The 26,011-nt window shown below is 37.5% G+C and overlaps 1 protein-coding gene across 5 annotated transcripts in view; it reads left to right on the plus strand.

Moving 5' to 3' along the window:
- The window catches only part of sphkap (SPHK1 interactor, AKAP domain containing), a 134,713-nt gene that overhangs the window by 78,135 nt on the left and 30,567 nt on the right, over window positions 1–26,011 (plus strand). For 2 of the 5 annotated variants that reach the window (XM_084409061.1, XM_084409064.1), the window contains exons 3-4: window positions 11,725–11,827; window positions 18,569–18,679. In XM_084409061.1, coding sequence (XP_084265187.1) covers window positions 11,725–11,827; window positions 18,569–18,679 — 214 coding nt within the window. Of the gene's footprint in view, window positions 1–3,797; window positions 4,153–5,063; window positions 5,161–11,724; window positions 11,828–18,568; window positions 18,680–26,011 lie in introns of those variants that run through there. The other 3 variants (XM_084409062.1, XM_084409065.1, XM_084409063.1) reach the window with 3 other exon arrangements.

Below are 26,011 nucleotides of genomic sequence, written 5' to 3' on the forward strand. Positions count from 1 at the left end.
AGAATTGAGAGACATAGGGATAGTGACAGTGAAGGATGTTGGGAATTGTGAGAGAAATGTCAAGTGAAAATGACTGTTAGGAATAGGTGGAGAGGAGATCATAATCACAGATAAAATGGACAGTGAATAAAGATCATTCAGATGACATATAGACTCGCTATGCCAGACAGACATGATGGGCGACCGATGCTCAGAGAGAGAAGGTCTTGGCACAGTAGACTCACTGTAGATTACTGGTCTGAATGGTGATGCTCTCTCAGCAGTGGTCTGGAAACACAATCTTTCCACCACCGGAAACTCATAAACTCATAAACGCATACACAAGGTTATCTATGTGATTTCCTTCTCGTCATAAATCGCAATAAATCTAAAATATAATTACAAAGAAACAGCAATAACACAATTAATTAAATATGAAAATTTAAAGTATAAACTGTCACGTGTCAGAGTATGTTTGGACTTTCAGTTTGTGTTTTGATTTGTTCCTGTTTTCCTTTGTTCTTTTCCCCTGCCACTCCTTCGTCTCCATGGTTACTGTCATTATCAGTTCAGTTAAATTTAGTGTGTGTTGCTACCTGTTCTGCCGTCCTGTGTTTAATTACCAATAAACCTTCGTTTTGGAATTATATCCTCGTCTCCGTCTGCCTTCCTGCAACCACCCGTGACAGTAAAATTGTATTTTTTTGTAAAAAGTTTTTATTTACAACTTCGAAAAAATATTTTTTAAAGTGTTGTATTTTCTAGTAAATCCTAATCCAATAATCTTTGATTTACCAATAATCTTTGATTAACTTTTGATTAACAAATATTTTTTTACAGCATAGTATTTTCTTGTAAGGCATACTTTAAGAAACTGTTTTATTTACAAGAGTGTATTATTTTATAGTAAAACATTCTCCTATAATCATTGTTTTATTTACAACTTTGAAAAATATTTTTACCCAGTAGTGTTTTCTTGTATAACATAACCCAATAGTCTGTTTTATTCACAACTTCAAAAAAATAGATTTTAAAGTGTATAATTTTCTTGTAAATCATACTACAGTAATCTTTATTTCATTTACAACTTTGAAATATAATTTTTACAGGGTAGTATTTTCTTGTATAACATAACCCAATAATCTGTTTTATTTACAACTTAAAAAAATGGATTTTAAAGTGTATAATTTTCATTTACAACTTTGAAAAGAATTTTTACACTAGTATTTTCTATAAAACATTTCAAATAATCTTTGTTTTATTTACAACTTTTACAGTGCAATCTCACGAGAACAGCGGCCACAAATGCACTCGCGTCGAAAAGAAGCCTGCGCCCTGATTGCGGCGTGTGATTATCATAATCAGCGATGCAGGTCCTAACCATCTGAAGTATGAGAGGTAGCTGATGTGCAGAGGACACAGACACCCTTATAAATCCCCACGATTAGAATAACAGCAGCCTCAGTAATTATACTGATCAACTATCCCATTAACGCTAATTACACCCACGTGGGTCGAACCCTGTGCGCCTCCTCCAATCACTCTGCACAGGAGAGTTTACCCGATTGGAGTGTGTACTCTTGACAAAGGCCACTCTGTGTCTTTGATGATGAGATAAAAAGCCTGCTTATCTGACAGTGGGATTAGGTGGAAATGATTGTCAATTTAATTTCGTTCCCCAGCACAGCTGTATCGTAATCCACACACACACACACACACACACACACACACACACACACACACACACACACACACACACACACACACACACACAGACTGGTCTGTCAATTACGATAGCATCTTATGCATCTGTAAAAACACCTTGCCCTGACTCTTACCAGTCCCTCCCAATTAGATGACAGACTCCTGTCTTTACGGCATTTAGATAACACCGGGCATTAGCATATCATTAAAGTGACACATGAAATTTGCATTTGATTTGCATAACTCTAATGCGGCCCCTGGCGTCCGCACTCGTCATAAAAGAGCGCTCGGAAACGCATCTGAGTCTCATCATGCGGCCTGCCCTTTCCCAAGAGCCGCTGGGCCTGCGGGTCATGCCGTCCGTATCCCGTCTGTGTCACGTCTCCTCATGTCCACCTCCTTCATCCTGCACCCCCCTACACGCGTTTCTTTCATCTGTCTGTGTGTACAGTGGATACTCACGGCTGATTTCCATGGTGCTCTCATTTTCACTTTTATTATTTTATCAAAGCAGGCTTCCTCGCAGGGAGTCGTGTCTCTAGTTTTGGGAAAAAGCTCAAGTGCTCCTCATCTTTGACTTGACTGAATTTCGGAGGTTTTCAAGCCGAAGCTGTTTAGTATTCTTTTGCTGTCTGTGTTATTTTGCTCCTCACTCCATCATCACAGCAAATCTCTAGTCTTCCACCTTCATAGGGATACCTCTATACCAGTTCAGAATAACGCACCTTAAACAGCCAACCTCTGCCCGGAGAGACGGATGATAGACACGTCGCACGCGTATCAGTGTTTGGACAATAACACTCTTATCAGTCATTAAAAAGGTAGTAAATTAAATGTGTGTTCAGAATAGTGTCAGTAGAGGCTGTGATTAAACATCTGCTGCTTGTATGCTGCCTTCTGCATCATTTATATTACACAATAAAACTGAAACAAATAATGTCGTAAAAGCACGTCCCTAAAGAGACACATTTTCAGGCAACTTTTAATGTCTTAGTGTTGACTTGGGACTGAAAGTTAAAAGAGGATATTTTGCAGTGTAGTGTGTGAGAATGTGCTATAGAAACTTGTGGGTGCTGATGGTTATTGGGGTTGAATTATACTAGTTGTACTTACTGAAGATACTGAATCTGTAATGGAAACACAGAATCACTGCTGGGTTTTGTTAGTCTTGCCATCTAATCCACTAAAAGATACAGACAGCAGTTTCTCTTTTCTCCCACTTTCTCCCTGTAAATCAATGAAATATATATTATAGGGTGTAAAAAAAAAAAAACTCTTCTTTAGAGATGAGCTGCACTTCTATTGAACCACTTTTGAACTTCTATTTGCACGGTTTCAGAAGCGGAAGTCATCGTAGATGGGTAAAACTTTAATGGTGAACTAAAACGACATCAAATATCATTTTTGTGTTTCCATTTAATCCAATAGCAAAATATATAAGCCATGATAGATAGACTTATTTAGAGCTTGATTACGATGATCAGGATAGAGAAAGAGAGAAGTCACTCCCTCAACCAATTTACCCTCAATTTTCTGAAATCTATAATACCAAGATACAGTAATATAACACAAAGTAAGGTTTTATAAATGAAATGTATAAAAACTTTGTCTGAAGACATGAAAATTCAAGCAGTTCCATCACTGTCCTGCGGTGTGACATTACAATTCATGTAAAGTGTTTTGAAACAAAACTTTTCAGATTCTTCTGTGTACATCTTTTATGACCTCATATTAATTTAGTGACTACATATATTTGTTTTTAGTTTTTTTGTAATTAGTGATTATCTATCTATCTATCTATCTATCTATCTATCTATCTATCTATCTATCTATCTATCTATCTATCTATCTATCTATCTATCTATCTATCTATCTATCTATCTATCTATCTATCTATTCATCTATCTATCTATCTGTCTATCCATCCATCCATCTATCTATCGTGGATGTCTAATAGCCTATATATACTGCCAATTTCTATTTGCTGATATCAGTCTGCGCGTTCCATAGGCTATTCAGTGTAACTGCATTTCGTGAACTATCGTTTCAAATTATGCCTATCTGTCCTCATTTTCCTTTTACAGTTGGTCTTATTATGAGCACCGACGCGTTGTGAGACGCGTTACAGCTTTCTGTTTATCAACTGAACCCGCAGTGACGTAGAGTTTTGATTAAGCTTGCCCGGTCCATAGTCGTCTCTGGCATTCACTGGCGTCCACTATATTAACCAACAGCAGAGCGCTGCGCGAGCGCTGGAAATTCCTCCGCTGCACTGACAGATTCAGATTGTGATGTGCTCGCGCTCGGGACAGGGGGACCGCCACGCGCTACAGTGCTTTGGCTTCTTGGCACTCAGGATATAGGAACATAAGGCTACTTAGTGCTCGGCTTTTTTTTTCTTTTTCTTTTTTTTCTTTTTCTTTTTGTTGGATGAGTGGCAGAAGCTCAGTGCCTTCTGAAAACATTGGGGTAAGTGTGCGCATTTTTACCTTTTCATCTTAAATCGTGGAGCACGACACACGGTTCTTAACATGACATAAATCATTATGTCCGATTCTCTCCTTTAATATGCTTCTTAGCAACATAGTCTGACATGTTTGGGTGTTAAACCAGATTCACTTGTACTTAAACGACACATAAAAGACTTAAATTCATAATCAATAATTGTGCATGCACTCGCTCCATGGGGCATGTACAATACGTGAAAAAAAGTGTACAAGCTCCAATACGCGGTGTGAATATGTATTTGAATTTGTTTGCTTTTTAAATACATTCGAATGTTTACTTAAAGATTCGAGTTTGTTTAGATTCAAATAGATTGAGCGCCATTCTGCTTATTCAGCTAGCTGTTTGCTCACTCCTCCAGAATAAACGTGAACGGCATTGTAGTAGCCTAGAATGAATGCTCGTGTCTCTGAATGATTAAGCACAGAAAATAGCTCAAGATAATGTGTCTTTGTAAAACAACCTATTTATCTCAGGTGGCTCCTGACGTCGCGCAGCATTTATTGCGCATCTGTTCGCGCGCGCTGGCTGAGGGGAAACTCGGTCATTTTTATCATCCTTCCCTCTTGCAGACCCACCGCTTTCCCAAATATATGATGAACTACAAGGATTGCCAGCTGAGACTACTGTGACGAATATCTGGGCTCGGTTGTCAATCTTAAACCATTGTGATAAGCGAGAAGCGTGAAAAGCGCGGTTCTCCTTTCACCTCAATCTCTGACCTAAACGGTCAACAGGATCATTTTAAAACCATGACTGCGAAATGAATTTAATACGAAGTGCCATTACAATCTTAAAGTTCATTAACCACATCAAATGAAAGATTAAACGTTCCCCGGTTTGTTGGAGGGAACAGTCTGTCAGGGAGAAATAAACTACTGTCACGCTGCGCGCGCGCGGAGAGCTCAAATGCGCCAAAACACATCTCGGAAATGTTAATTAACAACGTGTCTGTATAGCTTTTCTGGACAGGTACGTATCGTCGATTCATTTTTTTATATATTTAAACTGTTACAGTAGTACAATGGCCGAATTATTGGACTTAAAACTGCATTAAATAAACAGATTTGTAAACAGAAAAAGGGTCAGGTGAGCAGCCTGCCCTTGTGTATTATTAGCCAATCAGAAAGGTTTACTGCCAGGTAATCATTTTAGATGTTCAGGTTCCTTGGCATATCTTTTAAGTAGGCTATTGGGTTTTGGACAGAGGGAGCATGGTTACAGAAATGTGGGGAATTACATTTATTTCGGCTATTGTTCATTTTGCAGATGCTTATCAAAATCAAGATATTGTTTTATAGCCGAAGTTAGCTAATGAGTGACTATACTTGCAGTTGCACTGATATTTTAGTTATAGCCTAAACATGTTTTTTCCTAATTTTGATTCGATATGGTGTAAAAAATGCAAACTGCCTGTAAACTCGCTTTGCCAGGTGAGATCTGAAAGTGTAAGTTTGTATCAAGTCACTCTGAATTTGCATAAAGCCTTGTCATGTGCCCACATCCGCAAAAGGTCACTATTTGTCATGCCACTGGAAGTCACTAGCTAACGAAAAATATGTTCTAAAAACGTTTTATTAACATTCTCATTAAGTTAAAAACATTATTTCTGAATGTTCTCTGTACGTTTAAAACGTCCAGTTATTTACATGTTTTAAAATGACTTTTCTTGGTTATATGAACGTCAAAGGAACAATTTCATTTGATCATTTTGCAAACATTATGGGAATGTGCATTCTGAACGTTCTCTGAACATTCTGAAACGAGTAAAAGTTAACTTTGAACAAACATTCTATTCACGTTACGCTTGTTCATAACTTTGAGGTTATAACTAAAGTTCTGAGGATGTTCCCTGTTAGCTGGGCAACACTCATTGAAAATTCAGTTCAGTTCGCTGGTGGCGTAAACAGGGCTTACAACAACATTTGCTGAATCTTTGATTGACAGACTGAGAAAATTGAATGTGCTTTTGACAGGTCATCATGTGCAAAGTGCACATGTGAGGGTTTAATCATGTTTCAGCACCATTAATGTCCTCCGGCTATAAAATGTTTCCATTTGTTTTGCTGATAAACAATAACAACCCTTCTCATAACCATTGACATGATTTCCATAAAGACTGGAGATTCAGTGTGCTCAGGCCCACGACACATCAGGCAGCTGCGCTCATGTCCTCCGGGGATAATTTGATGATTTTTAACTTCTGTTTTCATTGAGCTGCAAAGCAATCACAAGAGTGCATTTGATGGCTGTCAAATTGCATTTATGGTTTCGTGTCATAAACCATTGCATTACAAGGAGAAAGAGAGTTCAACCTGACACGAGCTACACAAACGAGTGTGCTGTCTTGCAAATGTTACAACATTAGTAAAGGTTTTACAGTAAATATAGCTAAAATCATGACTTTTGGTTGAGCTGCGAGGATGTCACTTGAGACGACCGTTTCTTCATATTTAGCTGATTTACTTTGTCATAATTACAAATATGTATGTGCACCCAGACACATAATGTGTGCGAAGACCCTGCAGTTTAATTCAACACATCAGTAGTGAGGCAAACTTAACACACACTAAGGGCCGGTTCACACAGAAAGTGACGCAGGACAGTAGAATGGCAAGGTCTCGAGATGCAATTTTTAAACGCTCAACTTATTTGAACTTAAGCAGCGCAAGATTCTGCAAAAGACGTGAGACGTGAATGCAAATGTCATGACATCCATCTAGCATGTGTTTACATAAAAAAACAACAGCCCATAAATGAGAAAATGCAGACTTACCATTAGGCTAAATGAACTGTGACCAACTGGCTCCAGAACTCCAGCCGACCCTTGATGCAGAACTTCACCAGGCGAATTCACTATCTGAATATACTCTGAATTCATTTATATATAACTCTTGTGATGCTTCATTTGCGTTTGATATATTCCTGCTGAAGCCTGCAGGATATTTCATATAGTGATGGGGAGAAAATCAGCAATGGCAAAAATTGTAGATGACTCTTATGCTTTACACAGTGTCCTAACCAAATGTTATGCAAGGTATCTCTTCCATGAGTTTTTGTCCCAACCATCTGTGATACACGACAAGCGACAGGGGATTTTATTTTTGCAATGGTTTCTATTTCGGGTTCATCATGACTGACAGCTCAGTGATTAGCTTAGGTACTTGTATGTTTAATTAATGAGTTTGAATATAATTTTGGGTGACACCATAGTGAAAGCGACAATGGATAATTGACCTCAGACCTGTTCAAAATGTGAACAAATAATTAGTCCATGACAAAGATTGTGTCGATCACTGTGTTAAGATTTTGAGTAATGTTAAAATCATTTAATATTTATTTATTTGAGTACATACTTGTACACACTTATCCATTTCATCACGAGTGAGAGACAGCAGCAGTACACTTGTAGAGAGACTCCGCCCACGTGCTCTTCTGATTGGCTGTGATTTGTGATTGATTTGTTTGTGTCTGTCTGCTGTGGACAGACAAATTGCTTGTCGCACGCACTGTTAGTCACATAGCCAGAAGCAAACAATTATTGACCATAGTGACGAGATAACTGAGCTAATCTAAAAATTAACTGAACTAAAAGAAGAGCTCTGTTTTATCATTAACATGGCAGCATTGGCATCCCGAAGTGTTGATGAAAGAGATTTGAAGTACTGTGCGTTTCTCACATTATCAAATCCATCACCTGAACCACACATTGCATCAAGACAACTGCTTGTGGTTTCAGCTATTTTGAGGGCTTCTTTGAGTGTTTAATGCTAAAAGATCCCTCACGACGAGTCCCTCAAGGCTCACAGGTAATCCTCGATTCAGGCCATAAGATATTCATAGACATTTTAGGTGAATATAGGCTGACATCCCAAGACAGAAACGAATTAAACAAAGAAAAATGAGCTTATGTCATTTGTTAACTAACCTTTATGACCTTGACGAAAGCCCGGGTCGAACGAGTCTTTTCTCATGGGTGAGAAACAAGGGAATGAAATAAAGAGGAACAAAAACACACACACAAGTGATAAGTCACAATGGTATCCTAGTTACTGTTTTATATTTATTTTCTTATTTTGACATTTTTAGCATGCTCACAGCATGTTGTGTTTGAGCCGTTAGACAGTTTTCACGGTATATACAGTCTCTGAAATGTGAAAGACGTCATGTCACACACGTCACATCTCAAGCTGTTCTTTTGAGCATCCTTCCACGAGTGTTGAGTTTTAAGTCACACACCATGTCACGTTAAATGCAGTCCAGACACACTGAAAAACACTTCTCGTCTGTGCTCTCCTCCAGTCCGTTGCACTCTGTCTAGCTGTTTTTGAACGCAAGAACGCTCCCTGAAACCGGCTTACACACAGGGCTTCCTCAAGGCCGATTAGGCGACTAGTCATTGAGGTAATTGATTTTGTAAAAAGTCCTTTTGAACATCGCTAATATGTTTTACGGTCTATTCCAGAAGGCACTAGATGGAGTGTTGAAAGATTTTATTATAGAAAATAAAGTTAGCTCACATGTTTTGACTCACATTTAGTTCACATTTCACAATTAGTTCATTTTCCCCCAGTTTCACAGACAAGGCTTAACCTAGTCTCAGACTGAAATGCATGTTTGAGCTGTTTTACCTGAAAGCAACTTGCACTGATATATCTTAAATTATGTCAGTGCCATTGGTTTGTCTCAAGATGCACATCAGTAATGGTTTCTTTTCTAATGCATATTTATAAAAGCTACTTAAATGTCCTAATTAAGTAATCTAAGTCCTGTCTGTGAAACCGGGCCATTGCCAACAGCTCGTCATGTAACCCTTGTGCGACCTTATGGACATTTTTGTCTTTTTTCAGTTTAGTTTTTTTGACCGTTTTGCCTGTGTTAATGCCAACTGCATAAATTCTGGCACGAGTGTGTATTTTTATTGGAATTTTATCATTTCACCCCCATTTCCTTTAATAAATCTATTTTGACACTAGGTACACAAAATAGTTTCACTCCTTCCATACCTTAAGGACAAAAAATGTCCCAATTAAAAAAAAAAGTAATCCCATGGTCATTTAACTATACAATGATGCAATCTTTGTTAACAGGATTTCAGTCTGTTGGCACGGCCACATTAAAACCATCAAAGCAAAAATGTTTTTACCAGATGGTGCCATTTTCTCAGGTTTGGCCTATTAAGAAAATACTCACTTTATTGCTTTTTTCTGCTTCTGCATATTAAAGAGCCAGTTGGATAAATAATGCAGCTATAATTGTGTGGGGGTGTTCATATGGATGTCAGAGTGTGGTTTGTATGTGTGTAATACATTTTTTTGTTTTACTTTTTTAACTTTTGTTTTTTACTTCAACAAAAATCAGCCACGGGTCTATAAAATGAGACCAAACTTAAATCTGTGTTCGAAAGCTTCAAAGTTTTGTGACAGTTTTTTGACGTGGACATTTTTGTCCTCTATAAGACCTTCAGAGTATCTTTTTTAAATTGATGCACAAGGCTCATTTAGTGTCATTTTCACCCCCTATTATTTTATTTCGACTGGGAGACACAAAACACAACCTTATGGAAGTGTATGTTGATATACACTGGACAGAAAAACACAGTAAAAGTCCCCACTAAAGCTATTAGATACCTTTATGCAGTAAAACTGTATTCCAGGGGCCGGTTGCATAAACCTCTGAGACAGTCTTACAACTTAGACATCAATTTATTTTCTTCAAGACTGTTCATATCTTTTTTAAATCAGTTACATAAAAATGTTAGCCTAATTTGATACCAAAAACTAAGACTGTTTGCCCCTGATTAACTGCTAGTGGGTCATACTTGAACTTAAGACACTGTCTTAACATAATGGCTATGTTTATGCAACCGGCCACAGGTCTTAAATTCTGTGGCTCCCAAATGTAATTTGTGTTTTTCAACTTGGCTTTGATCACATGAGATGATTAATTCATGTAGTGATCAGATCGATTAATGATCGTTCTGCAGGGAAAATGTATGAATATTTATAATATTATTTCTAATATAAACAAAAGAGGCTAATTTGGCTGTGTTGAGGGAGAATATGGAGGAGCTGAGATTGAAATGTTCTGGAGCTGAAGAGTCTATGATCTGGGTAATGCTGTACTTCTGTCACCTCAGAGGATTGACTGTTTCATCCTCACTCAGTGTGCCCCCAGAGCCAATTAATCTGAACAAATTTAATTAAATAGTCCATGTTATTTTCTTTTCCATTCGCACTCTCACTGTCTCTTTTCACTGTGCCATTATCTACAAATGCTTCATTTTATTTCTGACATCTAAACTTCCAATTTCTAAAAGTTGCTAACCCATTCTAGCACTTCTTCAGACTTAATGTAAGAAGCAAATAAGACAGTTGGTTAGTGCAAGAGTCAGGTTCTCCATACAGAAATAGATTTTTAGCAATAACTTATAAACCTTTAAAGGTGCATTGTGTAATATTTAGGAGGATCTGTTGACAGAAATGCAATATCATATACATAACTATGTTTTCAGTGGTGTATAAGGACCTTACATAATGAACTGTTATGTTTTTATTACCTTAATGAGCAATTTCTATCTACATAGACCGAGGGGGCCCCTTTACACTGAAATAGCCATTTTGCGCCACCATGTTTCTACAGTGGCCCTAAGCGGACAAACGCGTTTCGTCTCTATGTTGTTCTTCATGCAAAGAAGCTAGCTAAAGTCAGCGAATAAAACACTGACACAATGATGAACAAGTAACAATAATATTCGCAATAACGTATCATTTTACTGATAGTAAACAAAATTTCTAAATTTATCTTTGTAAAGAAACCTCATTGCTTAACTGACATCTTTTCCTGTCCGCCATCGTAACCTCTGTTGGTTGCATTTCGCAACCTCACCACTAGATGCCGCTAAAATGTACACACTGCACCTTTAAAGACAGACCTACTGTGAGTTATCAGGCTGTTAATCTGTAGTTTATGCTTTTGTTGAAGCAACCCGTCAACTTATTTTTAAAATAATTGTATTTAACAGCTGAATTCCTGTTGAAAGACTACATTACCCATGATGCAGTACAGAAAATTCCACAAATCAGAGAGCCAACAGAGCTCTAAAGCTCCGCCCACTCCCATGAAGCACTGCAAATGACTTAGAGTCGGTGCTGTCAAAATACATAAATATTTGTTTATTTATGCATCTTTTGCAATAAGCCTAACAAATATATTGTTTCTATAAATTCACAACTTTAAACAATTAGTTTTATTCCTCCATCGGTTTTAATTCAATCATGTCATTTGCAATGCTTCATGGGATTGTAGTTCTTTCTCTCCCTAAAACTTGTCTTGTACTTTTTGTCTGTTTGTCTGATTTTCAAATACTTTTTTGCTTCAAATCAAAGTTTGTAATGTTGTGATTCACCTTCATATTATTAAATCCCTATTGGAAAAATTCTTCCAGAAGCAACACCACAGAGAAAGTGGATGGACACTGTTGCACTATATTGAAGTGATTGTGGATTCAGTTGTTGTCTCTCTCTTTTTCCACAGTAATTTCCAATCATCTGCCATGTTTGAGGGGTCGGAGTCCGCGGACACACGGGAAGTCAAACCTGACAGCACCCTTGGGTCCTCTGTCTCCGCCTGCAAGAAGGTGTGTGTGTGTGTGTGTGTGTGTGTGTGTCACATCATGCCAGTGTTAAAACCTGAAACATACACTAATGCAAGTACATGAGCGCAAACACTTCCATCAGTGTGAAAGCTGTTTAGTTGGCGTGCAGAAGGTTTTGGCCCAAGGCACCACACCATACTCACCAGGTGAGCTCTTGTTCTTGAACACTTGCAAGAATCGCATGCTCCAATCACAGTGTGATTAACACGAAGCCGTGCTCATTGGCTGACTGCTTCCACTTGTCCAGGGAACAGGGACTTTGGCTTTTTGCCATCAGCGCTTTTTACTCTGTAGGCAGCTGCACTACAAGTCAGGTTACATTAGCTGATGTTCTGCCAGTGCGAGAGAGACTGAGAGTGTGACAGAACAAGCTGCGTGATTAGCCCAATATCTCCCTTGTCTTCTAGCTCTTTTAACTTTGTCTCATTCAGCCAGGCGCTTTATTAGTGGGTTGGTGCTAAAGGAAAGTGTTCCCTGTGGGAGCAGATCCAGGATCAGGAGAAGAGGAAGTTACAACAGCGTGACAATGCACTAATCATTTTTGTAGCTGTCGTGGGAGCTGTTATGAGATTAAGTGGGACTGGTCATTATTGATTAGGGCTGCAACAAACGATTATTTTGATAATCGATTAATCTAACGATTATTAGAACGATTAATCGACTATTCATCGATTATTTCGCCGACTAATCAGTACGTTTGGAACGATTATTCAGCCTTTTCAATTAGTTAAAACACGGAGTTATACATATTCTAACTATAATATAAAAAAAGAAAATCACTTCAGCTTTTGAAATGGTTGTTTTAATGAACTTTGAGCAACTAAACAGGTCATTCTCTTTAAGTTTTCAGATTTCTGTCCAACTCAAATCACACACAAATGCTCTCTAAGCATTGTTTAAATATTCTGTTCTCAATAGAAAAAAATAAAAAATAAAAAATATCAGCTGCATTACAGACACACTTAAACTGCAAACAATTATTATAAGAATCTTTTTATTTTATTTAAATTGATATGACAATTGAGCTGAGCTGACAGAGACATTCTCATTCACCTTTTAATTTACAGTATAAAAAATTAACTGACATGATATTCTTCATAACATCTCCTTTTGTAAGTCTTCATGAATATGTAACAAAATACAGGCAAGGGATAAGACTGTAATAACGTTACCTAATAGAGCTACAATAATAAAAACAGCCCTGACTCCTAAGCTCGATCAAGCTTTATTCTATGCAAAAATGAATCATCACATTATTATATTACTAGTGTTAATATTATTGCTATTATTAGTAGTATTGCATTCTCTAAAAAGAGATTTACTGCTAGTTATTTAGCTTCAGCTGGAGAATATTCACCTCTCACCGGCTCGTCTCGTGCCGGGTTTTTCCTCTTTAAGTGTTTTAACATGCATGTTGTGCTCCCGTGAAAAGCAAGTTCCGCCTTGCATGTATTGCATACGACAGCATTCTTGGTTTGCAGTTTTGTGAAACTTTACACACCTTACTAGTTCGTATTTGTTTGCACTCCGTCATAATTCGCGCTGTGTTTTCTTCTACCACAATAGCATTTGTAACGGCTGCATTACACTCTAGCGCTACAGCGCCGTAGCGGTCAAATCGCGATATTGCAGGCCCTTACATCAGGTCACGTGGGATCAGACGACTACTCGACAACAAAGATATTTGTCGACAATTTTTTATTGTCGACGTTGTCGACAATGTCGACTAATCGTTTCAGCCCTATTATTGATGAGCACAGGGGTCGGCACCCTGTTTATATTGTTAATATATTATTATTCTTTATGACTGATACTGATACAGCTTATTTTTACTTTTAAGTGTTCCAATCTCCACTATCATTTTATTATTTGCATTTGCATAAAATGCATTTTCAAAAAGGTGTATGTATTGATTGCAAAAGTTTTTTTTTTGACATAGATAGATAGATAGATAGATAGATAGATAGATAGATAGATAGATAGATAGATAGATACAGTAGATAGATAGATAGATAGATAGATAGATAGATAGATAGATAGATAGATAGATAGATAGATAGATAGATAGATAGATAGATAGATAGATAGATAGATAGATAGATAGATACAGTAGATAGATAGATAGATAGATAGATAGATAGATAGATACAGTAGATAGATAGATAGATAGATAGATAGATAGATAGATAGATAGATAGATAGATAGATAGATAGATAGATAGATAGATAGATAGATACAGTAGATAGATAGATAGATAGATAGATAGATAGATAGATAGATAGATAGATAGATAGATAGATAGATACAGTAGATAGATAGATAGATAGATAGATAGATAGATAGATAGATAGATAGATAGATAGATAGATAGATAGATAGATAGATAGATAGATAGATAGATAGATAGATAATATGCATTATTAAATAATAATAATTATAACTATTATAATTAAATAATGAATATTTTGTTTTATTCGTGTAGTGTGCTAAATATATATTATTATTTTTAGTAGTAGTAGTATAGTAGAAGTAATGAGCATTATTATGTTATTATTGGTATTAATATAATAATAATTAATGGTATTAACAGTAGTATTGACAGTATGTTAGTTAAATGCATATTTTGATTTTATTATTGTAGTGTAATTGTTATTCGTTATTATTAATTATTTTATTATTATGGTATTATTGTTATTAGTACATATACATAATACTAATAATATAATAATAAATTATACTTAATGAAATCATAATGAAACAAAGTTGTTTGGTCACAGTAAAGATTTCTTTTGGGCTTCGCCTTGATTGCGCTTGTTACTTGAATCAACTTACTGAAGAAGAAAACAATACTGAAAAAAACATTCAGCTTTATCACACTTTTGTGAGTGTTTGGCTTTCTGTACGAAACAGACTGCGTAACTACGAGGAAGGATTGCTGTGAGAGGTCATTTAATTTGGCCAGCAGATCGAATAACTTCTCCATTTCTAAATGAAATAAATGCACATTAATCTCTTGCGCACTTATCCCATGTGTGCTAATGATGACCCATCTGCCGAAGGTTATCTTTCATGTAACGGCATATTAGCTCTGGCGGTAGTTTAACCACGGTGAACCATGACGCAACTGTCCCAGCGACTCTGTCATATGGTCATCTCTGCCAGGAAAACAGTGGGTACAGATGGCACACACAGCAAGGGCAGAGAAAACACACACATGAGCACACACATAAAAACACAGATACAAACACCCACAAACTCGAATTAAACAAAGTAAACACATGCACTGTCACACACACACACAGGGATATGTGTTTACTCCTTAAATACACACTGAGATAATCAATGCTTACTTAGCCACACTGATAATGACTCAAACTGAAGGTCACACACTAACAGAGAGGGTTTGTGTTTGTTTAACATACCAGTAGTAGTGGTAATTCAATTACAGGTCTATATTTATTTATGTAATAGCAAACATTTACCTTACTACTGTTTGTGCTTTAATGAAGTATAAGTTGAACACATGACCTGCACATATACATTGGCGTTAGGCGGTATTAAGCAGCACGGTTCACTGAAGTGACACACACTTAACCTTTCATTAATAATCCATAATAGTTAATTAATGACGTGGTTACTTGTCTGTAAAGCTGGTATGTTACACACCAGTGACAGCATGAAGGCCATATTAAATATTCATATGTAAATTATAATTTAAAAAAATGACCAATCGCCACAGACGTGGTGAAGTCAGCGGGTGCTTGCTTGCCGTGGGCCGGATTGGTTAGAACGAGATGCTTGTGTGCTGAATATTTGATTGAGGAAAAATGATTTAAGTCTGAGAAACTGAAAAGATATTAAATTTGTGCTTATGTGTATTGCAACAATTCAGCTCGTATTAAAGTAATATGCGCTGTATGGAGATTATGCGCATCCCAAGTTTTGTGTATATGCTTTGTTAAAGGCAGGGTAGGTAGAAATGGTCTAAAAATTTTATTTTTCAAATTTGTTTAAACTTTATGTACATATCAATACATAATTAAAATGTAAGTACTCTGAAAAAGAAAGTATCAAAATCGAGTGTCTGTAGACCTCTCACGACTGTTTTAAAGACATCTCATTATTTCCATTCACTCCACCCCCTCATTTCTGTGCTTCTTCCAAAGCCACGCCCCCAAAACACATGAACGCGCGACTCCGACCGCTGAGCTAGAGGACGCATTATTTACCTGAGACAAGCGGAGGGGAAGGGGCATTTTTTTGCCTGGTTTGCCTTCACTAACTGCATATGCCGGTACTGTAAATTTAGATTGCTCTTTCTCTGCCATTGTTTTGGTATTCCTAGGTTCAGTGCCTTCTTCTTCTTCTTCGATAGATTTTATTGGCAGCTTGCAAACATAGTGCATTACCGCCATCTACTGGACGGAGGTGTGATCAGGTTCCGTGCCTCTCGCACTCCTCAAATCAAACGGTCGCGCGCAAGTGGGTAGGTGCTGTGTGGCAAAAGGGTGGTTGCCATGGTTGCGAGAGAGTGACAGTCGCCTAAGCCAATCCTTTGATTCGTCCCGAATCGAAATAATGAGCTGTGTTTAATACAGATTAAACGGTCTAGAGTCACTTGATTTTTATACTCTTTTTTTCAGAGTTCTTCCATTTTAATTATGTATTGATATATATAGAAAGTTTTAACAAATTTGGATCTTTAATTTTTAATAAATCCTACCTACCCTGCCTTTAAATATTTAGCTGTTTTATTCAGGATGGCTTCAAAGGAGCAACAAAAAAGATGAGCATAACTGATGTCCATCGCATATGCAGATTGATATCTAAAAGTTTTTGTTTTCCTCCTTCTCACTAACATTCAGATATTAAAATGAAATAAAGCGTCGACAATAAAAATAACTGGCTAGGTTAGCTGCTTACTTTAAAAGTAAATATATATCTCCATCAGTTCATAATGGCAAGGCAAGGCAAGTTTATTTATATAGCACATTTCATACACAATGGCAATTCAAAGTGCTTTACATAGAAGAAATTAAAATAATAAAAAGAAATAAGAATAGTTAAAACAGTTTAGGCAAGGCAAGGCAAGTTTATTTATATAGCACATTTCATACACAATGGCAATTCAAAGTGCTTTACATAGTTTAGAAGAATACAAAATAAAATACAGTACAAACAGTCGGACGAACATTGGCACAGTGCTCATTCAGTAAATGCATAGCTAAACAGATGTGTTTTGAGTCTGGATTTGAATGTGACTACAGTAGGAGCACATCTGATCTCCTCTGGAAGCTGGTTCCAGCTGCGGCTGGCATAATAGCTAAAAGCGGACTCGCCATGCTTAGAGTGAACCCTTGGTATTTCTAGCTGATATGATCCTAATGATCTGAGTGATCTGCTGTTAACATAATGCTGTTAACACTTTCTCTGATAAGCAGATGCGATGTTTTATTCATGTGACATTCGGCATTGTACAATATATGGGGAATTTGGACAGTATGGCACCATTGTGCTTAATGTTTTATCAGTGATCCGATCAGTGAATAGGACTAAATACACAAAATGCAGGAAAAACGAGGACTGGTTGTGCCACTTAAAAATAAAATCAAGAAATCAATAGTTCAGTCATTTTTAAATGAAAAATCCCACTTTTTCAAATGAACGAATGCATTTCTTTATTATTTATTTTAATATTTAAAACATGTTTAAAATTTTAGTAAAATATTTCGATAAATAATATCACCATTTGTCTTAGCTGGTGCCCATCAAGAAGGCACGTCTTTAAATTCAGTTCATTTGATGTGTGTGAACTGTCCAATGGCATTTCTTAACACAATTGACACATGGATCAACAAAAGCATGTGACACAAAGATAAAGAAATGCATTTGGCAAATGGATTAAGAAAATCAATTGACCACTGCTTTTTTTTTTTTTTATGCAATTTAAAATGAGTTATTAAAGTGTTTTATTATTACATTTAACTAACATTTTAAACATGCTTACAACTACATGTCAGCTTGAAAAATTAAATAAACTGTTTTTAATGTTTATTTGTCAATTTGACCCATTTTTTTTATTAATATGTTTTAATTGATTTAATTGACTGACTTTTTTTATTTATTTTTATGCCACTTCTAGTCCAGTTAGGTATGAATTTAAAAGAAAACAGAATCCAAAAATGTGCAAAACCTCAACATAAAACTAATACATGCAAAACCTAATACATGCAAAAGACATTTCCAGATCAAGTCACCTTTATTTATATAGCGTTTTATACCAAACAGATAGTTTCAAAGCAGCTTTACAGAGATAACAGGAAAATTACCCATTGAAGTCAGTTCAGTGTTGATTCAGTTCCGTTGTAAAGATCATCAATTATTCAGTTCGTTTATTTCATCTAAAGCAGTTCTGCCAAAAAAAAAGTCATCATCCAGCTCAGTTCAGTTCTCATACACTGGTGTCAATGCAGTCAGATCAATAATATTGTTGAATATTAAGTGTACCCAACTAAGCAACCAGAGGTGACAGTGGCAAAACACGATACGCTGACATGAAGTGTGTGATCGTGACATCAGTGATCTTTCTTGATAAAATCCAATCACACATACATCACAAAATGTATGCATGGCATTTTCAAAAAGGTGAATGTAAAAATGGATGTGGCTGTAAGTTTTGAAGTGTTGTGCCTCAGTCTGATAAAAGTATGTGTTTGTGTCAGGTTTTGTGCAGTAACAGTGTTCTGGATTCGTCGGAGTACTGGCTGAAGAACGATAAGGCGCTCTGCAGAATTGGATTCCTGGAGGACCAGCATGATGGCGGCTGCCCGACAGTGAGTCTCTCTCACGTATCACACGCTCTCAGAAGAGCCGAAACCATCGGCACGCATATATCCATACATGTGCTTAACGTTGTGTGTGTGTGTGTGTGTGTGTGTGTGTGTGTGTGTGTGTGTGTGTGCATATGTGACCGCGTGGAAGTGCGGTGGCATTTATATTGTGTTCAGCCTCCCACTGATAAATGTGGTCTTGATTGGGGTGATAATGCGGTATGATGTTGGCTGTGGCTGAATAATAAATGCAGTAATTCTCTGAACTGAGAGAATACATTTAGCTGCACACGGATGACAGCTGCACAAACTGCAGGACGAGATAATTATAGTCTAATGACAGATTATATACCTCACTTTACTTTAATGACAAGTTTCTTGTCTCGTGTAAATGACGGCTTTGCAACCATCTTACAATGCGTAAAATGATGCCACGATCACGCTAGCATTTTTGCACCTTGGTGATGAAACACTACCTGTCCGATTATCTGCGGAATGCTAATTTGATGGAACATTTATGGCAGGATTGTTCAGTGATGTAGGTCTTTGCTTAATTTTGTGAACTCTGAAGCATTTTACTAAAATTCAACAGTAAAAAATTATGAATAGTTGGGAAATGCGGCGGACTCCTTTAAAAAAATGTCAGTTTTGATTGGTTAGTTAGAGCGTGTGTGTTATTGCATTTTGACAAAGCTACTGAACAAAAACGCATTGCTGATAAGCGTCAGTATGAAGTCCAATATCAGTCTCATATCGGTACTTTAGAAAGTTGACCTAACTTAAAAAAAATAAGGCAACATATTACAGTCAACTTGGTAAGTTAACTCAACTAACACCTGAAAACTTGGAATCTTTTGTAAATTCTTAAGGCAACTTAAGATGGTTTAGTATTTAGCAATGCAAGGAGCTACAAACCTCATTCTTTCATCTTGTTTGATTTTCAAAGCCCACTTCATGACATGACAAAATATACGAAATCCCAAAGTTTCAATCTCAAAAATGTTAATTCAGTAAAAAATATGAAATCTGACGTCAACAGTAACGGCAGCATAAATTAAGCCTGTAAAAAACGTTTTAATAATAGTCACCACATAATTATTTCAAGCTCCAATGCATGCTGGGAACTTGCAAAACATTGTTCAACGTAAAATTGTGTGTTCGGATGACTCAATTTGGAAACATACTTGAGTATAAGTGCAATGAAACAACTTTTGTTAGCAACATGTTTAGAGTATTCTTGTTCAGTGCACTCAATTTAATAAACTGATAACTCTGATAACTTTTTTTTTTTTTTTTACATTTGTTGTGCATGGGTTTTTACAGTGGAACAGACAGAAAAGCCATTGGTGCACCTTGAAATAAAAATCAATACAATCATGGTTTTAATTGTGCAAAGTGGGTCTGATGTCCGCTGGTTCTGTAGCCAGAAAATAACAGCCCGTAATTTGTGATGGCAGAAAATCTCTTAACATGTTCCGTATGAGTGCGCTGGTCTGGTCAGACTGGGACTTCTCCAGCCCCAGGCTCAGGTGCAGTCAGAACAGGTTTCATCAGGGCTGTGCTTTTACTGCGCTGATGTCACACATGATGTTCCTTTAACACAAAAGCTCCACACAGGGAATCAAAACCCACACACACCAGCTGGCGCCGAGATCGTAATGCCAGCGCTGAGTGCCAAGGCTACGGTGAAGTAGAGAGAGAAAGTGAGAAAGACACACTGTAAAAGTAATTCGGGGGATTATTACCCCAACTTAAGTGCATGGTTGCATTTCGAAAAATGATAATTTATTGATTTAATTAAACATTTTATGTTGCAAATATTATTTTGGTCTGTTGAGGTATGTTGACATAATAATGTTGATCATTACAATAACTTGAAATGTCTGTTAATTGATTTAAAAAAAAAAATGTGATAACAATGAAATTGACTTTAATTTGAAAATTGGGCAGTGGATTTCCCAGCATGCTTTGCATAGAATTGAAATGGTGTTATATTTATGTATTTTTTTTAGTAAAGGGAAAGACCTGGTAATATTTAAAGTAACGTACTTTGACCGATATATTGCTAAGGCTGACATATCGACTGATATTTGGCCATTTTTAAATACTGTTTTTTGTGTTTGGCCGGGACTTTTATTTTGACAATGCTGAGAACGCCAGCGCCTGACCAAACAGCGCTCCCATTCTCCGTCTCCGTTTAACAGTTCTGTCTTATATGTTATTGATTGAACTGTTAAACAAAGAAAGTAAATGGTATACGATAAAGTATTATAGCATTTGCTTTTAATTGCTCAAATCTTTGAATATTTAATAAACATTTCATTCCTCAAACCTTGCAGACTTTAGTTGAACCCTGCTGTGAGATCTTTGAATTAGTGAAGTGTGTTCTTCTATTGTTTTTCTCTCACCTTCACACTGGGTTCCATTGGCATATACAGCAATTAACTCTTGTGCATTGGTCTCTGCTGGACGAGCTCAGAGGAATATTGCCTCCATTAAAACAGTCTGTGAGAAATTCTTTATTCATTCAAATTTAGATTATCATTTGTCATTTAGCAGACAGTTTCTTGTAAAGGAAAGGGACAGAATGCTAATTGCATAGCCAGTCCCTCTGGAGCAGCCTGTAGTTCGGTGTGTGTGTGTGTGTGTCACTGTGATCAAGAACCGGCGTGTGTGTGTGTGTGTGTCACAGAGCAGGACTAGGTTAACAAGAAACCCTCAGCTTCATACCTGGGATTAAATGTACATCTGTTTCATTAGTAGATCAGAAAATAATCCACTAGGATTAAACACTGCCAGAAATGTTCTTCTCTTATTAAATTCGGTTTGATAATGTTGTGTGTGTATTGTGTTGTAGTTGATGATGTGGGTTTGGGTGAGAGACAGGTGTAAACGGGGTCTAAAGTGTTTTTAGCTTGTCCACTTTCGACTACTTCCAGAGGTAGTGGAAAACGCATTCGACCGCATTGCTTTCGTAGTGTAGAAGACGCTCATGTGATCGAACAGCCAAAAAAAAGCCTACTCTCCGTCTACTGAACTAATGCGTTAACATTATGGGAAGCGCACTAGCCAGACGGGATTTAAACTTTGTCGGCTGGAGACCCAAGTTTGGTTTGAAGACGAAAAATATACCAAGCACAATGTTCTCTCACCATTCCTGATTTCTAACACACGCGTTCAGCTGGTCTTCTGGTTGTGGTTTTTCAGTTTTCTCCAGTCATGTGTAAATCGAAAGATCTGAAAAAGTCCATACAGTTACCCACCCATAGACCCTCCCCTCAAAGAATTCAGGACAGAGGCAGTCGAAAGTGGACAAAAGAGACGGATTAAAACATCAGGTGTAAACGGGTATGTGTCTCCCTCGTCTACTTGTGATCCGATCGACCAAAACACTTAATAATCTTAATACCAGGTGTAAACATGGCCTTTGTTTCTTCTCTTCCTGTGTCTTCTTGTCTCTCTTCTTGCTTCTTTTCATCTCATCTTGTCTCCTCCTTCTCTTCTCTTCCCGCCACTTCATATACTGTAGGTCAGTTCTATCTCATCTCACCACGAACCCCATATTAACTCCTTTATTAAGACGAGACACTACAGGTGAATCGGGTAAAAAAATTTAACTAGCAGATATCACCATGAAACTTTCCCAGTTGATTACCTACATTAAGATGAGAAAAAAAATGTATTACAAGTTTTCTGTAATTTAATGTTTAAATATGCAAATTAGGCAATATCTAATTAAATATGCGCTAATTTGCATATATTTTAAGATTTGGACTCAGATCCAAATCTGAGAATTGGATAAAGCCAGGTTAATTTTTTTTTTTTAAATTACAGAGGGATTTATGGCTATCTACTTTTGTCATCCTGTAAATCAGAATATACTGTCAATAGCCTTAAAAAAATGATTTTCGCCATGTTTTTTTGGAATAAAATGTTATATAAATCAGGCTAGGAATAATGTATTTACAAATCCCTCTGTAAATGTCTTCGTAATATAACTAGGTACAAGACTGGAAAGTTTGGTGTATATAGGTGCTACTGAAGTGGAGATTTCGGACTTGGAGTACGAGAGAAAAGTCATTTTGAGAAAACGGGCTTTAAAGATTTATCATCAGCCAATGAGATTGCGCATTCAGCCCTTTTACTTTCACGATTGGTTGCTGATAAAAAGGAAATGACCGTATTTGGATCCGACAGCACTGCACAGGAGAGAGAGAGCTTCACCACAAGTCTGAAAGAAGACGTTATTGAAGACAAATATCCAAAAATCTCAAAATTGACCAGTAAAAAAACCCTGATGTTTTTGCCTGCCGGGTCTCGCCTTAAAGGGGTGGTTGAATATGATTTCACTTTTTTAACTTTAGTTAGTGTGTAATGTTGCTGTTTGAGCATAAACAACATCTGCAAAGTTACAAACCTCAAAGTTCAAAGCAAAGGGAGATATTTTATTTTAAAGAAATTGCTTTTTAAGGACTACAACAAACGGCTGGTAGGAACTACAGGAGCTTCCTCCCGGGTTAGTGACATCACTAACTCTAAAATTTACATAAACCCCGCCCCCGGGAACGTGATTTATAGATTATCAAGACAGAATATGCTAATCAATGACTAGAAGATAACTACACATAATCTACATAAATTCACCAACTAACCATTCAGAAAGTTTGTCTACATGTTGTCTCTTCTTGTTGAGTCTCTCCATCTTTGTCTGACTCCGGTTTGAACATAAAAAGGCTAAAGGTTTAGAAATTTTCAGTGCACGTCTGTGTGAGGTAAAAGGACACAAGCTGTTGAAGCTCCACCCCCCTGTGCCGGGAGCAGCAGCTCATTTGCATTTAAAGGAACAGACACAAAAACGGTGCGTTTTTGCTCACACTCAAAAATGGACAACTTTAACATGCTATATAAAAATATCTGTGGGGTATTTTGAGCTAAAACTTCACATACACACTCTGGGGACATCAAAGACTTATTTTACATCTTGTGAAAAGGACATTATACCACCCCTTTAAGGTCAGCGATATGACAGGACTTATTTGAAACTCTTATCTGACCCTTAACGTTGGGTTGAAATAACACCTATCATTATGTAAGTCAGTCAAAGATGACGCAGGAAACAGAGATACAGAGAGGAACAGACAAGCTGAGCTCTTCCCATGTTAGAGGTTCACGATCACAATACATTACACAAATTAATGGCCTCAAATAATTAAATTTTTCCCTTGAGGTCCAATTACAATGTCAGTCAAGGGTATTTTATTTCTAAAACCGTCATAATTTAGGTTTATATTGCCATATTCTATCTTCTCTCTGTCCGTATATAATTAACCAGGTTAATTATACTGCTAGTAGATGCTGTAATGACACAATCTACACTCATAAAGCATATTTCTCCACTGATGTAAGTGAAACTTTGCTATGAGCTGTTTTTGTAGTTTAGTTCCAACAAAAGGTCTGAGGAGAAAGTGTCCGGAAATGTACAGTGAACTATGATCCATTTAATGCTTATGTTAACCCTATAAGACAGATCAGAACTGGACTTGTCAATTGAACAGATCATGCAATTCTACCCCTGTAGTAAAATGGCCTATGTCAAGAGTGTGACTTATATAAGAAGGTGACGATATAATACCGTGTCGATAAATATTCCTTTAAACATAAGCCCCTTTCACACAGAGATTCCAGAAAATACATGGATAAAGTGACCCGGGATTTGACCCGGGTTCGTTTGATTTTGGTTCATTCACACTGCCAGTGATTTTCCGGAATCAGAGAGTGCGTTCACACACAACCCGTAAAAATCCCTTAAAAAGACACGTGACATCAATGTGACTTGTAATGTCTCAGCAGCGTCTTCAGTTTGCTTATGAGCTGCGATTTCACTCTCGAGAAACCATGCTTGTGCATTTTTTTCTCTGATTCGATCATAAACTTGCACATTACGTACCGTTTCACAGCTGGCGAGCGATCCCGGCTTCAGCGTCATCACTACGACACGGCATTGTTACGGCTTTTGTTCACACAGCGCGCGTTCCGGGACTAAACACGGCAATGTTACTAGGTCCCCAACCCGGCATCGATGCCGGCATCAATCCCGGGTCGTGTTTGCGTTCACACAGAAGGCGTTCTGGCAATTTCCCGGGATCATCGCGCTGTGTGAAAGGGGCTTGCTGCCCCTTTTTGATATATGCCTTGCATTTTGATATATGCATAGCTGTTATTGTACCAACATTTTGCATGTAAGTGTAGTGGTTTCTGTGCAAAACCATCCTGTTTTCCTTATTAAATTGTAAAGTGGAGGTCTCATTCTGAAAATGTCCTTCAACAACACTTATTCGAATGAAAAACCAATCTCGTTCAGCTAGAAGCTTCAACGGTAATACTGTGCAACTTTGGAGAGAAGCGACAGCAATAGCCTCCCTTCCTGTGCTTATTCTTATTTGCCCCAAGCAACAATAAAATAAACGTACAAAATGAAAATACTCGCGAAATGAGATGTGTGGAAAAGAACGGGCAGTTTCTCGCAATGATCGTTGAGCCTGGATGTCAACAAAATGTGACGGCATGTGATTTCCATGGATTTTAAGACGGGGCTTTAACTGGTTAATGGTTGCAGGCAGATCTTGCCTTCAGGATGCGACAGGCTTACGTGGTCATAACCACGGGCACAGATGTGAATTTGTGAATTTGCTTCCTCACTGAGCACCTAGTGAACCAAGGAAGAGGCCTCAGGCGACGCTCCCGTGTGTGTGTGTGTGTGTGTGTGTGTGTGTGTCAAAACCACGAGAACCTGAGCTCTCTGCGACATAACGGTCTGTCAAGTGTACATTGGTGCACTCTCAACGTCAAATGACAGGACACATCAAAGATTAACCATTCGATGGAAGAGTGCTCGAGCGTCCCCTTTTTCACTCCTTCCATGCCTCATTTAGATGCTCAGCGGATGTGAAAGCACAGATCAGTGTGTGTGAACCCACTCAGTCGGAAATGATAAAGAGCATGTCTGCTCTGTTCCAGTAGTGCAATATGGCAACATCTCAAAACAGCCTCTTTCCACTCCCATGATCCCCATGCTTTGTTATTTTATCCATTCCTCTCCATCCCTTTCTATTATTTTCATTTGTCTCTCTCTCTCTCTCTCTCTCTCTCTCTCTCTCGCTGTGGTGTTGCGAGCGGCGAGGTGGCGAAGGTAATTTTTAGCCACGATGGCGAGTGTCTGCCGTCTCCCCGCTGATGATAATGGGTGAAATGAGTTTGTCCTTGGCAAGTCCTTCCATCCATGTCTCAATATTTCATTCCCACAAATTCCTCCCCCTCATTCTCGGCCTCCCTCCT

Source organism: Rutilus rutilus, assembly GCF_951802725.1.
Source record: "Rutilus rutilus genome assembly, chromosome: 5".
NCBI lineage: Eukaryota > Metazoa > Chordata > Actinopteri > Cypriniformes > Leuciscidae > Rutilus > Rutilus rutilus.